The sequence below is a fragment of the Calidris pugnax genome, unplaced genomic scaffold (genome assembly GCF_001431845.1).
Source record: "Calidris pugnax isolate Ruff unplaced genomic scaffold, ASM143184v1 scaffold111, whole genome shotgun sequence".
Lineage (NCBI taxonomy): Eukaryota > Metazoa > Chordata > Aves > Charadriiformes > Scolopacidae > Calidris > Calidris pugnax.
This window is the reverse complement of record NW_015090872.1, coordinates 1,015,676-1,033,404: the sequence shown is the minus strand read 5'-3', so window position 1 is coordinate 1,033,404 and position 17,729 is coordinate 1,015,676. Positions and strand designations below refer to the sequence as shown.

Genomic DNA, 17,729 nt, shown 5'->3' with positions numbered 1-17,729 from the left:
TTTCAAAACCATCTAAATCCAGATTGTCAAGTTCAGATTGGAATTAATCATATCGAGACAGGATATAAGTAAGTATTTAAAGTCTATACTTTAAAAGTTGTATATAAAACAACAAAACCTAACATCCACACAATGAATAATTAGTAGTAAATTCTCTCATACAGCACTTTTATCTTCTCTTACTACCTAGAAATCCCAATTCCAACCTAATGAACCATGATCTGGTTTCATGCACAAATACCAAGTATTAACTCCCACAGCAGCTAACAAATATTTCATTTAAGCAGTTAAACATTTCAACTTTGTTGTTGGGAAAAATGAAGAGGAATTAAGTAGGTCTGGCGGAGACAGCAGAAGATCTATTTATACTGAAGATAATCTATACTACTGTGCTGAAGTGCTTATTTTAAATAGCTTCTTTGCATATTGCCAGCATGTGGCTGTTGTAAGAGGGAGACGCACACAGGCTAACTTTACACATCATTATTCACTCTCAAAGGGTGCAGCAACAGCTACACGAGACGTGGTGCTCAAGATGGCTCAAACAAGCTTGCACATGCCACAGTCACAGCGGTGATGGGGCTACAGGCATGCCTTCATCTCCAAACTATCATAACCTGATACAATTGTGCATTCTACTGCAATATTTCTCCTCATCTTAAGACACATTTAAAATGAGTGTTAAATCCATTACAGCCTCAGGCTTCTGTACAAGATTCTCTTTTTCTTGATTAAGAACTCATCTGGCAAAGCAGGAGTTGGCTCTCTGCAAATCTTGAAGTACATTATTACGGTCCACTGCAATTAGGAGAGAGATACTGATACCCAGGACTATGCAACTGTACTCTTATATCACGTCCCAGGCCAGCATGGGAATACCCGATATTACAAAATACACATAAATATATTAAGAGCCTGTGCATCTCGCTCAGAGTAGTCATCTTTCCTTCTTTACTTCTGTCCCAAACAACAAAAAACTCTTTGGAAACAACTCAACTGGAAACAGAAGAGGCTGATGAGTACCTAAGAAAACTCAGAAACTTCTCTTTACAGCTGCCCACGCACACAGATGTTTTTGTGTTGTCAGTGCTTCTGTCTGGGCTGGTGGTGGCTTTCATTGGAAGGTCCGTGAGATAGAGCTATCCAGCTGCAGGAGCAGTGGTGTCCATGATTATTACACACACACACACACACACACAAGCACAACAAAGCTAGCTTCCATAAGTCAGTTCAGTACATGGGTCCCTCTTGATCCTTGTTTCAACCTTTGTTTTCAGGCTGGAACAGATATTCTCATCTTTACCAGAATCAATTAGGAAACAAATTAATTGATCTTGTTTTTCTATAGAAAGGAAGGGACTTGGCTTGTTTCACTTCTGTGTTTTTTAAACTTGTCCTCAAATCTCACTTCGGACTGATGAGATCTTCAACTTCTATTCTTTGATAAATTAAGAAGTCAAGCTCTATTTATCCTGTAAATAATGTCCCAAAATGCCATAAATTCTGCTAATGAAAGAAGAAGACAGAGATAAAAAAGCCTGCTCTTATGTTTTCCCTTTCAGATACATGCCTCAGAGTCAGGAGGTACCTGACAGAAGTGCGAGGTACGCACCAGGCAGTTGAGCCCATCCTTCCTTTGGTCCCTTCAGAATTCAGCTATAATTTAAAATAGCTCTGCTCTTTGGAAGTTCATGCAAATAAGAGCTCGTTAACATGTTTACTAATTCCAAGTGGTTCAAATGGTCTCAAATATTGAAAGTTATCACATTTGAAATAGTAATGTTGCACAACCAGGACAGGTCAAAGAAACACTGACTTCAAATCTCTTGCTGAAGTGCAGGGAACACTGGTAACTCCTGAAAGAGCCCGGATCCTCCTCCGATTTATCAACCTAGGGCATCACAGCAGAGAGTTAGAGGAAAAACCACAGAGCTGCCAGTCTGAGTTCCCTCCAGGCATCTGTACACCTGTGTATGCCCGCAGGAATCTGGGCCAGTGCTTTCAAAATCCAGATGCAAAGAGGTGCTCGTGCAAACTCCTAAAGTACATGGATGGGAACTGTGCTCCCCAGGACACAGGTATCTGCACAGGTGCTTTAGTGAAAAAAAAACTTTCCTGGAGTGTTTTAACTCATTTTCTTCCTATAAAGATAATTTCACAACAGGCTCTTGAACTCTCCCATTTGAATAAATTCCTGGGTATTATGGCTTAATGACTGAAGCAGAGAAGGCAATGGTGATGCATTTTGAAACTGTTTATTGGGGAATCTTGATTTTCTGGCAGCTCAGGTACTGGGCACTAGCTCATTCCTACTACTAATTACCTACCTCTACAAAATATTTTTACATTGACGAGTGCTCCTTTTGAACATCCATTATCTCTGTCTCTCTCTTTTTTTTTGTTTGTTTAGTATCTCACTAATTCTTGTTGCACAAAAATAACGTAGGTTCTTTCCAATGGTGTGGAGTTGTTTAAGCTTTAGGCAATAGTAAGATCCCTGTTCAGCTGGGGTACACACCCACTTTCTTCATGGGGTTCATTTGATTTCCTCTCCTCATGTGGCCCTACAGAGACACAGTAAAACACAGAAACCCCACTCCCACTTGAATTCATTTAATTTCCTTTTATTGTTCCCAACTCATCCCTCTTCACCTTGAAACGCTGCTCACTGCTAAGGGCAATTTTCTTATGATACAGCACTTTAATTCAAGAAAGATCGGTAAGTCTTAAATGTTTTATTAACTTAATTCTGAAAGTCAAAGCCAAAAACAGAACTAGATCTTCTGGGGCTTTTCATGAAAGGAATAAAATCACCCCTATGTTGCCTAATTTAACTTTTCTTTCCTTATTTATATCAGAAAAGTTACCCATACTCACTTCCAGTCTCCACACTGCTGCTGTGTTCACATTCCCAGCCTCTTAGAAGTTGGTCTCCTGGATCAAAAGCTTCCAGACGATTTAAGTCTTCCAGGGCATTTATTTAATTCTCAAGATCAGAAAATTAGAGAGGAGAAAGAGTACCGCCTGAGGAACCCACACTGCAACACCTGCAGCACTTAAATTGCAAGCAGTAGATGGCTTGCAGTGACTCTCCTTTATGTTGCTCAAGAGAGGACAAATTATGCCAAGTTTTCGAGTCTTGCCATGAGCTCCCTACACTGCAAGACTCTTGTTGGCAGAGAAAGGGAACATCGAGTCCCCCTTCCAGAGAAGCAGGTGAGCACAGAGATTACATTCGGCTTTCCCCGCCTCACAGTAGCACAGAGAAGGGCTGGAAGCTCTGGGGGTTAATTCAGTTAATTGGTTATGTGCTTGGGTCTCCTGAAACTGCCAGACAGACCCCCTCCAGCTCCAGAAATGACTGACCAAGTGCCAGACTCACAGGTCAGGCGCGTGATGAGTTCGTGACATCCGCAGTGAGTTTCAGCTATCAACCCAGCCACCGGGACCAGGAGCTCACTTAACGAGAAACCAGCTGTGCTCCTCACCCTTCTCATGTCATGTCTAACAGCTGCTCATCCTCTCACACTCATGCCTTGTAATTTAGATCATTCTTTAAACCAAAAATTCTCTTTCACAACAGAATGCTGAAAGAATTAATTTAAAATATGACAGACAGTAGCATGGCGCTTGCCCCAGGTTCAAATCTGGGTTTCTCACAGTGACAGGGACACGTCAGTAACATTATTTTAGCATGAAAGACAACCACTAATATCAATGTTAGTAATGTGAAATAAGCATTGATGCTGCTGGGTCTTAGGTGCCATTATTTTCTTGATAACCACATTAAGAAACAGAACTGAAGAGTGCAAAACCAGCAGGCAGGTGATGGCGTTACATTAGAGAACAGAAGGCTCACAGTTAACGATGTCGGTGTCCAATGGAGAGAGAAGGGACAAAAAAAAAAAAGGAGCAGTTGCACCTGGAGGAGGAGAGAGGGACTATAAAGTTCTATTTTCAGTTGTGTTACTGACTTGTATCAGACCAGCCAAGGGACATAAGCAGAAATTCAAGCCTGTAAAATGATCTGAAAACACCTGTTCACAGAGGTATAATATGTTTTTGTAACACACTTTTGAAATACTTTGAGTCAGAAGCACCGTGAGGTTGCCTGAAAGCCACTGTGAAAGACAAAATGCTAAGTTTTCAATTTGCACATTAAAAAAATCTCAATTAAATGGTGTTTGTCACTGAAAATGTATTTAGCTTTCCTATCAACTGGGAGTGCTGGGAAAACTAAGTAACAAAACATTCCAGTAAAAATATCTCTCTTCACTATAATAGGTTTGAGGTTATGGCCTTTCATATTATTCATCAACATGATTTTCATCTTCCTTCACAGTCAGGTTTTTCCTTAATAAGAGACACACAACCCACATGCCAAAAAAGCTTTTAAAACCTACATTCGAAACAACTAATTCCAATATGCAGCTGGATACACTTTCTTTTTTCTCTTCTGCCATGCCATCATAATGTTGTTTATAGTTTATTAGAAGCAGCCATCTCAATTGACAGTCTTGAAAGTTTACACAAACACTTTCGAATATACAAACTCTCCAACTCATGCAACTGAAAGCGTGGAGTTCAAACCCCAATACATCCCAAGAGATACTCTAATTTACTCAGAGTATTTTTCTAGCCACGACATGCAGATCTCCAGCACAAACCAATATGCAGCTACTGTCTTGAGCTGCTTTATGTCACTACCAGGCAGACTAGCACTGTTCTTTACAAGGAGGCAGAAAAATTAGATAAAAGTTGCTTTTTAAAAAAACCCACGTTATTTAAAAATAAAACTATTAACAAAATTTATATCTCAGGACCTGAAAATATAATCTATCACCTTAATAAACTAACAGATTAGAAATGGCACATACTTGCCTCTGAAGGTTAAAGAGAAATACAGTTCCTGAACTGGTAATATCAAAGTACCACCTCTCCTACCAGAGCTACTGGGACAGAGCCTTTGAGCAGATTTAGGTGAAGACACCAATACTTGAGCAAAGAATACCTTAAAGGGTGGCAAGTTCTCATAAGCAGGGAAAAATGTGGGGGTTTTGAACTTATTGACTATCTTATCATCACTCTCTTTGAAGAGCTTTGCTTGATTAGGTAGAATTACTTCAAATTCTTGTCTGTCCTGCTCTAATGCAAGTTATAACTGGAGGCTGAGGAGACAGTACCTGACCTCATCACAGACAATCTGGCTACAGAGTCCAGGTCTCAAGTGGAGATGCTGGATAGGAGGGCCCCTGTCACAAAACCGGCCTTAAAAGTCCAAAGTGTCTCCCAAATCAATTCACTCTCCAGGGGCTGAAGAAGTTGTATAACGTTAGTTCTAGATGCAAATCACTCAGTAACTTCTAACAAATGTAGATACATTATTTGGCCTCCTATTTAGGTTTTTGTTCTGCTTTTATTTACAGTTACAATATCCACAGAAAAACAGGGCAAAAAAATATCTCACCAAATAAGTAATTGATTGTAAATGTCCCTCTCCTTTTCTGAAACAATATAAAATAATGTGAATCAGTACATCAGGATACACTTCTGAAACAATATAAAATAATGTGAATCAGGATACATAATTGCTAAAATAAATACTAAAGCAAAAAAAAGAATTCAGGTTGATGATTTAAATGTTTGTCAATTAAAACCATCACAGAAAGTGCTTATTTAAAGCACTGATTGAAATAATTCCATCCTGGAGGCAGGAGATTGCTCCTGCCCTCAAAGTTAAAAATAATATCACCATTAACCTCAGCAACAATTTTCTAATTGCCAAAGATTACAAATCTTTTATGCAACATTCATCCACAGAGAATTCAATCACTCTGCCTTCCAAAACCACTACTGTAATGGCAGTTGTAAGGCTAGTCCCTTTAAAAAAAAAAAAATCAAACTTTATGTGATGTATTTTATATGAAAGCATGAAACATTTTGCAAATGAAAAAGTCTGTCATACCAATCTCTTTGTAAACTAATGTAGCGCCTCACATTACTATTTATGCATGAAACATAAGCAAGAAGAGGGGCTGCTTGGAGCTCTCCTCTGACGTGCTAATGCCAATTGGTAAAAAAAAAAAAATCAAACTTTATGTGATGTATTTTATATGAAAGCATGAAACATTTTGCAAATGAAAAAGTCTGTCATACCAATCTCTTTGTAAACTAATGTAGCGCCTCACATTACTATTTATGCATGAAACATACCCCTGAAGAGGGGCTGCTTGGAGCTCTCCTCTGACGTGCTAATGCCAATTGGCACTATGAAACAGGCAGCTGGTCCTGCATTTTGTTCTCTAAGTCCTCAGCAATAAGGACTGTCGATACGTGCCAGCAAACCAGTGTCCATCAGTAGAAACAAAGAGGGCAAAGTTTAGTTTTCAGAGCATCCAGAGTTACAAAACTGTTAGTGCTTTTTCAAGAGCCATAAAGAAATGCTGCCAAAATGCACACTCATGCTTCTCTGTTCCTCTCAAACACGCAGAGAGAGATAAAACAGTATTCATCCTAAACCACAGAACTAACTCTCACACATCCATCTCTTGGGTTCTGAATCTCAGGCAGTATATAAACAACGCTCCACTGAAAGTGATAGTAGTTTCCCTGCGGTTGCCTGGTGATCTTGCTAGGACAGTCTGTTATTAAATATGTCCAAGTCTTACAGCAATCTAAAATGAAGGCAAGTTACAATGCAAAAAACACACACTACTCTACCTTTTCTCCTCTATTCACATTCTTCTCTCCAATACAACCATCTACATGTACTGTAATCCTACTGACTTTGGTCAGTTTGGTGTCTCCCAGTTAATGCCACTTCAGGGAAATGGGATTCAGCCTCCTTCCCACCATTGCAGCTTGTGAACTAGAGACTGGTTTTACCTACTTTGTAGTTATGTTCCTACTTCTCCTGCATTATTTCCCTTTTCTTCCATACCAATAAAAGGCTGAACTTAGGATGATAAGGAGTAAATATCTAATGAACATACTAGCTTTATTCAGTGGGATCATCCAGACTCTTGTTCAACTTTGCTTCCCAGCAGAAATAAACCCATTGTAATCAATGTTATCATATAGATGTCACCTTTAAAAAAAACACATTAGAAGCATCTTCACTATCCTACATAGAGTCCTATACATCTTTAAAAAGACCTAGGTAATTAAATAAACCCCCAAACTACTAGAGAAATTAGAAAAAAACATTCACACTCAAATGCAGGGAAGTAGATGAAAGCTCAGGGCTATGAACATTAAGAAAACTAAGATGATGAGCATGTTTCGCCTTCCCTTTCCTCCCGCTCCCACACTTAAGTTTCCATTCCTAAAGCACACAGCCTTGGATTGGCATTTTATTTAATGTTGATCACTATCAGATATTTGAATGCCTCAGCTTTGGTGTGTGTTTGGAGGAGACATAAATTTCAGGGAAAGTTTAGGCAATTCTGAGGTGCAGTCCATGTGTAGACTACCTGCAAATAAATCATGTTCACATTTAAAAAGCAAGTTTAAAGAAGTGCAAGTGAGCCGTGGCACACCAGAGAACTATATTATGGGCCACGCACTTTCACTTATCAGAAGAAATGCTTCATGCCCTCCAGCAGTTTTCTATCTGGTAGAGAATGAAAAAGTAAAGAGATTTATTACAATAAAAAGCATATTGATTGAAAGCACTACTGTATGACAGTTTCAGCTATTATAACAGAACTTAATAAAATCAAATGTTTACCCCTGAAGGGGATTTTGAGAAATACAGGCTTTTTCAACATTTATGACAATGAGAAAATTTGCAAGGGATAACATTTTAGCACCGAAAGTAAATGCAAATAAATGTTCATTTCTCCAGGGGAGCTTTGAGGTTTGCCGACATGACGTGCTACGGATAATTGCATTGTGGTTTAGCAGTGAAAACACGTACTTTGATTGTCTGGCTGGAGATGTCAGCTGCTCACACAGCTGTGAATCAGACAAGGTCGGAGATGATGAGAGCCAGCAATGTTTCAGCATCATAATCAATTTGTATCAGCAGCAGCAGGATTGGTACTCCGTGCTGCCATGCGGCTCTTGGAAGTTCATTATGGCACCCAACGGGAAGAATGATCTTCTTCCTCTCCCCTCGTCAACTCATCAACTCGGACGCTGCTCCTCCCAGAGCCCAAGCCCCTGGCCCAGCTCAGTGCCAAACCCAACCACCCAGCAGCTACTTTCCTGGAATAACTCTTCTACAAGAGGAGAAAGAAACAGAGATTTTCCCATTCCGATTATTTTTACAGCCTGCAAATTAAGACTAGGCTTTCAGGTCTAGAGTAAGAAGTTCTTTCTGTTCTGTTTATTTCTGGACTGTGATCAAGATAGTTCACTTATTCCGGATCAGGAACAGCTCTACCATCTAAATATCAGGCCTTACGGCACAAACGGGCAGTTACTCAAACTACAATTTACACTCTCACCAGACTCCCCTACTTACCCTGACTCAAGTATTTATTAGTATTCTGGCATCCGCAAACCTTTCTTCTTGTAAACTGCAATGAAATTTACATTTTTTTAAAGTTATGCTGCTTTCAAATGAAATCTCTACATTTGGCAGTAAGTTTTAAACAGTTTTAATAAAAACACTCGCTGAAGTGTTTAATATTCGCTAAACAACAGAAGCAAAAGCACACTACACTAACAGTCCAAAAGAAAGAAATTCTCCAACTTTTTGCAACTACCAATTCTGCATACAAGTTATAACGGGCCAGAGATCACGAGCTGTCGGTCTGTACATCTTTGTAGAGATGGAAACTTCCTTTTGGACTTGCCTTATCTGTCATCGCTGTTGTCTTATTACCTTCAGGGTGAACTGAAACTCTACAGGGCTAATAAAGACAAAGGGTGATTAAATCTTCATGACCTTCTTTTACATGGAAGATCTCTTGGGCTGGCCATGAGCCAGAGAAACTGGTCTGTCCAGCTAGACTGGTATCTAGTGACAGAGTCACTGATGGTGAACTCCTGCTGATAACATGAACCTGATTAGGAAGTGAGTAGCAGAAGGAGAAGTGAAGCTGCAGTTATAAAAGCTGTTTTAATGACAAAAGAGCCTCACTCGTACCTACTCCCTATTTCAGAAGGCGGTGGCACAGGGTATACATTCCTGAACTTGTTACAGAGGTTTTCAAACTGGGGCACACATGCACACCCCTAGGAATATGCAGATCATTTTAATCAGCGCGGATGTGCCACACGGTATGAGCAGCAACAGCTCCTATTACTGCTTGTCTTTGGCATCCAGCCCGAGATGAGAGCCCCAGCAAAGGCAGCTACTGCTGACACCTACGGCTCCTCCTGCGCCTGTTTGGGTCCCAGCACACACAGGGACCTACCCGGTGCAAAGGTCCCAGCACACACAGGGACCTACCCGGTGTGTGACCCATTGGCAAACAGAGCACAGCTTGTGGAGGTAGAGCATCCCCTGCATGGATGAAGGTGTAAGGTTCATGGGATGCTCAGGTACAAAACCATGGTCACAAAATTGCCTGGACAGAATCACAAAATCTTCATGGTTGGAAGGGACCTTTGAGATCATCGAGTCCAACTACACACAAAAAAACCCCACACACCAAAAAAATCCACAAACGGGCACAAACCATCAATCTTGGGCACTACGGCATGCCCTGAAGTGCCATGTCTACACATCTCTTAAATGCCTCCAGGGATGGCGACTCCACCACCTCCCTGGGCAGGCTGTTCCAGTGCCTGACCACTCTCTCAGTAAAGTAATTCTTCCCAATATCTAATCTAAACCTCCCCTGCTGCAACTTCAGACCATTTCCTCTGGTCCTGTCATTATTCACTTGGGAGAAGAGGCCAACACCCACCTCTCTACAATTCTGACAGCAGGGGACATGGGTGAGGAGGCTTGCTTTGCAGGGACAGAGTTGGGAGGATGGTGGTGGGGTCCAAATGGTGGGTGAGTTCACTTAAACTTTCAGGTTTTAACAAATACTACAGTGAAGAAGTGGAGCTAGAGGCGTATGATTTTTGTGCATAATGACAGCAGCTGCCGCTCTTAAATTAGTTTGGGGAACTTTCCTTTCAAGGGCATAGATTCAAACCAAAGAGCACCACAGAAGGACTACATAAACATTTTATTCCTTTTTTTAGATCTATCAGCATCTATGCTGTGCTTGAAGTGAATAGCAAGTCCTGAACCTCGAGACTCAAGAAACATCAGTGTCAGATACCTTTGGATTTCCTTTGTGGGTCATAGAACTTGACCGTTTGCACTCATGACCATTTCCAAAGAGATGAGAGTGTCCAAAGGCTCCTGGGGATGGAGGCAAGGTGTAGCAGTGCCTGTAGGTTCACTACTCTGAAGGCAACACTTATGTGCTGAGGAAGCACAATAGATGGGTCAGATGAAGGGGGACCAGACTTGAAGGGTCCTGAAAGCTGGGGAAAATTTAGAGGTGCTGAATCCAGTACATGGCAACCCAGCCACTGGCAAAAACTAGAGAGCAGCAAAACAAAGCATCTTTATGCCAGGAGATTGTTTAAAAATTGAAGCTGCCTGAAGCCAAAACTCAATTTCAAGGAACAATTTACACCATAAATATTTGGATCTCCAACAAGAGGGAGGAAAGGGAAATAATGCTCTGGTCCAAAAGAGCTACTGAAAGCATGACATTCAAAACGGAGCTAGAGCAATCTGCCATGTTAACTAACCCCACGTGACAATAATCTGAATTATTTTTTTTTTTCATTTCAAAAATGTCTAAGTTCCTGACCTGCAGAATAGAATCAAACCCTTACTAACCCAAAACTGTATTTAAATTTGTGCATTATACATTATACTCAGGCTGGACACCAGGTTAAGCAGGACTAGCTAACAAGTCTTCACCATTGCCTATGTTGCATGGTAAGCACTATCAGGAGCACAAATCAGCACATTTTTAAAGAATTTAAGATGTTGTTCATTTCTGAGCCTTGATCCGTCTTTAGAGATTGCTTATGTATCTAAGGACATGGCCCCAGGAGTGCTGCTGCAGGGTATCAAGTTCAAAAGCACCAGGCACTCTAAGGACTGCGGTCTGAACATTCCTGTTCGGTAGCTGTGAAATATCCTCCCCATCTACGGTGACAGATAAGCTGCTGAGCATCGACCACTCAGCAAGAACACACACCCAAACACTTCCTACAGAGCAGCCAGAGTTCCTCAAGTTCATGGAGAAACTCAAATGACTTTCATAACCTGAAAGCATCTAAGAATCAAAATTGATTTAATTAAACCGGTGACAATCAGTTGGCTGCCTGTGTGCCCAAACACGGAAGCACCGATCCAAGCTAAGCTAGCAGACTACATTTAAAATTAATTGCCTTCTTGATTTTTATAAAAATTGAAAAAGACTCAATTCTACACCCAATGATACAGCTGTGAATGGCAGCGATAAGAGTTCCTACTACCAATTACATTTTTTTTACACCATTCTAATCAATTTTAAGTCACAGTTTTATACAGCAAATGAGCACATACCGTAGACCAAAAAATCCAATAAGCATGGTTTTGTAGGGTGAAAACCACAACCCTGTAACATAATATCCAAGAATCAAAACTTGGATAAATTAAACAAAATGACAGAAATGTTTCTGTATATCATTTTGGCTTACATTTTAGGCCCTAGTGTGGAATTTATAAGCAGATTTGAGACTTGCACATCAACATGACCTCACCTATGTAAATATTTATTCAAACATTTAGGCATTTTGCAGAGGATTCAAGATTAGAAACTGAAGGAAATTACTATAAAAGGAAAATCATCCCAGCGGTTTCTTTTTAAAAACTGCAAAGCCTCAAAGGCTTCACCTTACAACTAGGGCATAACATCCATGAAAACTCAAAACTGTTGTTTGATTTATACTTCTATTTTATAAAATCTCAAGCCATTAATCCTTAGTGGCTTTTACTCTAAAGTATGATGGACAAATTTTCCTCAGAAAGTTTGCTTAAGTATTTCAGTATCAGAGAAACAGGTTTGAAATAGAATTAGCAGATCCAGATAAACTCAGGAAAAAAAAAAAAAGTCTTGTTTGCTGTCTCTTCTTTCAATGCAGAATAAACATCTGCTATTAGGATCAGAAACTAATAAAAAAGAAAAAAATCCAAAGATCACCGAAATAAAAATATTAGGTCATTAGTTCATATCTGGTAGAAGGCAAACATTATCTTCCAACTGTCAACTATCACCTCCAATTAAATGGAATGAATTTCCCCCTGTCAATGCCTGAAAAGATGCTCATCATCATAGCACAGCCTACACCCAGGTGAGCTCAGGTCATCAATTCATGAAGGGGTAAAAAATCACGTTAAATGGCACGAACAGAAGTGTAGAGATGCCATGTCCTGTTCTGACAGTAGGATTTGTTGCTCCTCTGCTGATATCCTCACATTTGGTAAACTTATGGTAGTTTACCTATTGAACTTCACTGAGGACTAAGTCATCTCATTTTTGTTAAAGGTGGAGAATATGCACAGGAGCTACTACCTGGCACACAGCATTGCAGAAGGTCCCTTCCCAAGCTAATCCTGTGGCAACTTGTTTGTTGTGTTGGGCCTGAAGATGACAGCGAGTTCACCCCAATGAATCAGGGAGGAATTAATCATGCTTTCAAGTACCTATATTTTAAATGCACAGCAGGCTCATTTAAACACAGCTGGCAGGGTGCCCTCTTTCTCCAGGCCTTACCCCAGCATTCACCTTTCCATAGTCTCAGACAACGCTAGGTAGGACTCTCACCATTATCTTCTGACCTTGCCCTTTTTTTTGTCTTTGTAAGTTAATCAGTAACCAGAGACTTCTGCCAACAGTTCCAGCTACTGATTTCAAGGTCCTGTGGCGCACAAAGTATCAAGTGATTTTGTATGCGATTACAAATGTGAGCCATTTATACAGCAAATTCCCTCCTTTCACGTTTAAACTCCCCAATTTTTCCCTACACTACAAATAAAAATAAAAAAGGTGTATTTCACATACTGCAACACTAAGTCAACAACTTGAAAAACCAATTATATCGGGCAAAATGCTCTTATCCACATCTGCAGATCCCAAGGAACAAGCTTTGCCATGTTCCTATTTAAGGAGGCTAGGAGAAATAAAAAGAGCAAGGCATTTTTTATGAGACAGTTACTGAACTTTAATTTCACACCGTCGTTATCCACATGAGTTTACGACTGCAAACAAGCAAAGGCAGGATATAAGGTACTATCTATTGCTACAATTATTTTTAAAGCCTTCACCTGATAGGGTTAGGCAAAAACAATGATATGTGACAGAGCCATAACCATAAAACTGCAGCTGGTAGCTGAGCTACTTTGTTCTTGTCTAATACTGCGATCTCATTAAACTGAGAGCTTAAACCTTAAATATTTGAGAAAAGAACCCCTTAGTAAATGCTAGTTAAAATAGATAAATCATTTTGATTAAGCATCCATCCTTTCCATTGCTCAGCTTTCAAGCTCATTGTTTGTTATTTTATGCTTTACGTAGTTTGCCACTTCTTAATCTTCCAGTCTAGACAGCCCCAAAACTTCTAAAGAAAGGAAGAAGGGGGAGGAAAAAACAAAAAAGGCACTCGAGCTGTCTTTAAGCCCTATAAAGAAGCTGATGAGAGAACAAATAAATATTTTCTTCTTCTTTGACTAAGTTGAATGTTCGATCACCTTGAAGACTCCTCTGGCCAAAGTCATTCAGTGAGACAACAGACAGAAACTTTTCTTCATTCTTTCTATCTAGTTCTTTGCCCTCTACCTGTTCTGTATCACCATCATCATCACCACCACCATCATCATTATTATTATTATTATTATTCAATCTTCAAGATGGAATTTTTTGAATTTTCAAACTAATTTTTTAACAGACAGAAACTTTTCTTCATTCTTTCTAAGTCTAGTTCTTTGCCCTCTACCTGTTCTCCATCACCACCACTATTATTATTATTATTCTTCAATCTTCAAGATGGAATTTTTTTAATTTTCAAACTAATTTTTTAATCAAAGGAAGACTGTACTACACACCAAGTATCAAGTTTTATCTCTGAAGTATTATTGTCTTCAACAAGTAATTGTTGCAGCATACCAGATTCTTAGTTGTAACACTGAGCATTAATAGTTATTTTTGCATATTGCTTTCTCATCAAGCCAGTCACAAAATTTTATTGCTTTCTCATCAAGCCAGTCACAAAATAAATGGCCAGTCACAAGTAAATGGCTGCCAACCTACTCAGGCTAAAATTGTAAGATGGAAGAGGAAATAGCATAATCGAAAAGTAGAATTTATGCAAACTGTTGGCAAGATTTAGGAAAAACCCAGAAATCTTCGCAAATTAGCACTACACAGTAATTCATATTACTTGAATCATGCTTCTCTATCCTTCCACTTCAACATGATATGGCAGGAAGTCATTAAAGGAGACACACTCCCTTGTACATAGCTGGAAAGAATTAATCTAGCATCTCATTTGTGGTATTGTCCGTTTGGAAAAAGAGCTTTTCCCCATATAGAACAGTTTGTTTCATATGTAACGCAGAGATTAGCAGTTCTTTGTTCTTTAAATACACGTAAAGAAATGTAACAGGAGCCCACACAGAAAATTTAATCTTTACAAAGGCTTTGCTACACATGTAGGTAAAGTGTTCCACAGAGTCATTTATCTTTTGAAAATAAACAAACAAACAAATAAATAAAATAAGACATAGTCATTTATCTTTTGAAAATAAACAAACAAAGATATAAAATAAGACATGCAGAAAATCAATTCAGATAGAGACCTGAAATTTACTATTATTTACATGGATTAAATAAGAGCATTAATTTTTGCTATTTCATTTCCCTCCCCTCTTTTCTACTCACAACTACAAAACCTGCTTAGATTAAAACCTATTTTTTGTAATTTATTTTTTGCTCTTTGCACAGCACATAGTTCATGCTCTTCTGATCAGTTTTACATAAAATCTAAAGCTAAAAACTAGTTATGTCCTCTATGATTAGGTATGTATTTTCATAGGAGTAAAGGCCACTAAGAATATCTGGGGATTTTACTAGAAAGATAACAAAGAGATACTAAATACATAAAATTGTAAAAAATATTAACTTTAGTAAGATTTGGAGAGAGAACTGCTAAACCTTTCAAAATGTCAGGCCTCACATAAAAGGCTCATACTTTGTCAGTGAATCAATTAAAGCAAGTTCTGAGGAATCAGAATTCAAAAGACAAATGAGCTTTCCACAGATCAAGTGCTATCATTAATATCTCTTACGGATGTAATTCCAAGATCCACAACAAAACAAACAAAGAAACAAATACACAGGGCACATTCAAGTCACGTAGCTATTCTTCTCTCTGTTAGTTTTGGGGTTGACTAATATACTGAGCTTGCAACCAAGTGTAGGGCCAGATACATATATGATATAAAATTAAAGAAAGAAATAAGATCCCCCTTTCACAGTGCCAAAGTCTAAACCTGTATGTCATCCGTCTATCCATAGCAATCTCAGAATACTGTTTAAAAACATGACACACATATTCCTGCAAACTTGTTTTGGCTGATCAGTTCAGACAAGGAAACATGTCAGTTTAAACAAAGGGGAAGGCAGCAGAAGACAGAGCACAGGCACCTTCCATCCAAAGCCTGGGAAAACAAGAAATGTACCAAATACACCAATTAGAGCTAATATCCCTTCAGAAGGAGGTCCCAGCTTGTGATGTATATTTACATTTCTACCTTTATTCCTCGAAGGCCAAGGGACAGTGAACTGGCACCAGTACGCCAGTAAGAGTTGGCACAGCTGCGCCCCAACTGAATTCAGACTTAAAGAGGAAAACAGGGTTCAATCACGACCAGAATTTTTTACGAGGCTGACAATTTTCATTATCCCAAGTGTTTGCATTCTTTTAAAGGGGGCAAAATGCTAGACACTGTGAGACAGCAGTAGCACAGGCGAGTGACTCCCTCTACAACCATGCAGGCAGAAGAGCAGCTTTTTGATTATGTGCCTGAGGCCTGGGTTTTTCAGGCAGCACTTACAGGTTTAGAGGGGCAGCAGCTGCCATCCTTGTGCTCCATTAGTGTCCGGTCACTGCCAATGCTTTTCTGGGACAGACTTTTGACTACTTGATTTGTGAAAGCAGCTGGAACAGCACCCAAGCTCTCTTGCTGCCTTACCCCTCCTCAGCAGGAGCACTTACATGAAAAACTTGAACACTTCTCTCCAGCTTCCATCATCCCAGCAAAACCCATCAGGTGATCTCATACCCAGCACAATGGTTGGCTAGAGCTAATTTGTCACACAAGGACAAATTCTTTGTCCTTTTACACAGTTATGAAACATGTGCTTTGTGCTATATTAAAAGCTACGTGGCAGCACCACAAACCTAAAGAAAGAGGAAGTTTCAGCATTTGTCATCCGTAATAAATGAAGCATCCCATCAAGCTGTAATACTAATTACATAGCACAACCTAAAGGAAATCACCCTGCCTTAAAAAGGCAAGAGGTTAAACACCAGAAAGTTTCAAAATGACAGTTTTCCTGGCTTTCCACTAGGGAAGGGACAAGTATGACAGCACAGTTGTAATGACTTAAAAACTACATGCAATTCACAAACATGATACTCATTCTCAGTGACTCGCTGGTCCTCACTTGAGAGCAAATTACTGCGAAGACACATTTCAGGCACACCAGCTTTACCGCTACGCACACGCCTGCCTTTAAGAGGACTCCTCTCTAACCACTGCCGATGAGCACAGCTCCTGACAGGGGCGGGAGACCAGCCCTCTGCCAAAATCGGATCACACCACACTTCGCTGTAACAAAAGATGCCTCCAGGGAGTTTCTGCTCATCATCGTTATTCCACGCACGTAAGAGCCACCTCCAACAGCTTTTACTTCAATTAAACCTTTACTACTGTAAAGGGCAGAGGGGGTATAAACACATTTATACCGCGCTGATTGTGGAAGGGGTAATGAGAGATAAAGGGAATGGAGTATTGCTCAATCCCTACTTAGAGACTCCCTCCCCCACGCCAAGAAGAAAGGACCCCCCCCCAAACAATGTCTCAAGATAACCACGTTAAACCCGGTGGGGCAGAACACGTCCATTCCCTGCCCTGTAACCATCCTCCCCCTCCACCACCCCACCCCCCCTTTTTTTTTTTTTCCAGCTGAGCACTTGCCTCTCCTCCGTGCCCATCAAATATCCCGAAGATGGAGGGGTGAGTCTTGTTCACCAGGTCAGTGATTACTTCGAACCTGTCCTCCATGTGATCCCTCCGGCCTTGGATGGAGTAGACAGCCACGTTGTGGCTCTTGAACTCCCAGGTCTTGGAGAACTCTGCGTCCAGCACGTCTAGCCCCCCGAGCCTGTCATTCTGCATGATCTCGGCCACCTTGCCCTTCACCATCTTCACCGCATCCCTGCTGGACTTAACAATGGTTTTCACCTCATCCGTGTGGAAGAAATAACTCCACAGGGCCAGGCTGATGCACAGTAAGAACAGGGTCTCCGGTCTAAGCAAGAAGTAACGCATGATCCGACCCAGCAGAGACAGCAAAGTCATTGTATCCTCTATCATTTATTATCGAGACCGTGTATCCCCGCACCATGCAACGCGCACCCCGGCGCCTGGGAAGGCTCGGAGCCGAGGCAGCCAGTCAGTGCATGCTCCGCTGGGGCGCAGCCGGCGGGCGGGCGGG

At 40.4% G+C, this 17,729-nt stretch overlaps 1 protein-coding gene across 2 annotated transcripts in view; it reads right to left on the bottom strand.

Moving 5' to 3' along the window:
- The window catches only part of PPM1L (protein phosphatase, Mg2+/Mn2+ dependent 1L), a 111,244-nt gene that overhangs the window by 84,599 nt on the left and 8,916 nt on the right, over positions 1–17,729 (bottom strand). Inside the window, exon 1 of one of the 2 annotated variants that reach the window (XM_014945932.1) lies at positions 17,210–17,723. The exons of the other annotated variant lie outside the window; for it this stretch is intronic. Within the exon in view, the coding sequence (XP_014801418.1) occupies positions 17,210–17,608 (399 nt within the window). The 5' untranslated portion in view covers positions 17,609–17,723. Of the gene's footprint in view, positions 1–17,209; positions 17,724–17,729 lie in introns of those variants that run through there. 2 annotated transcript variants of the gene reach the window in all.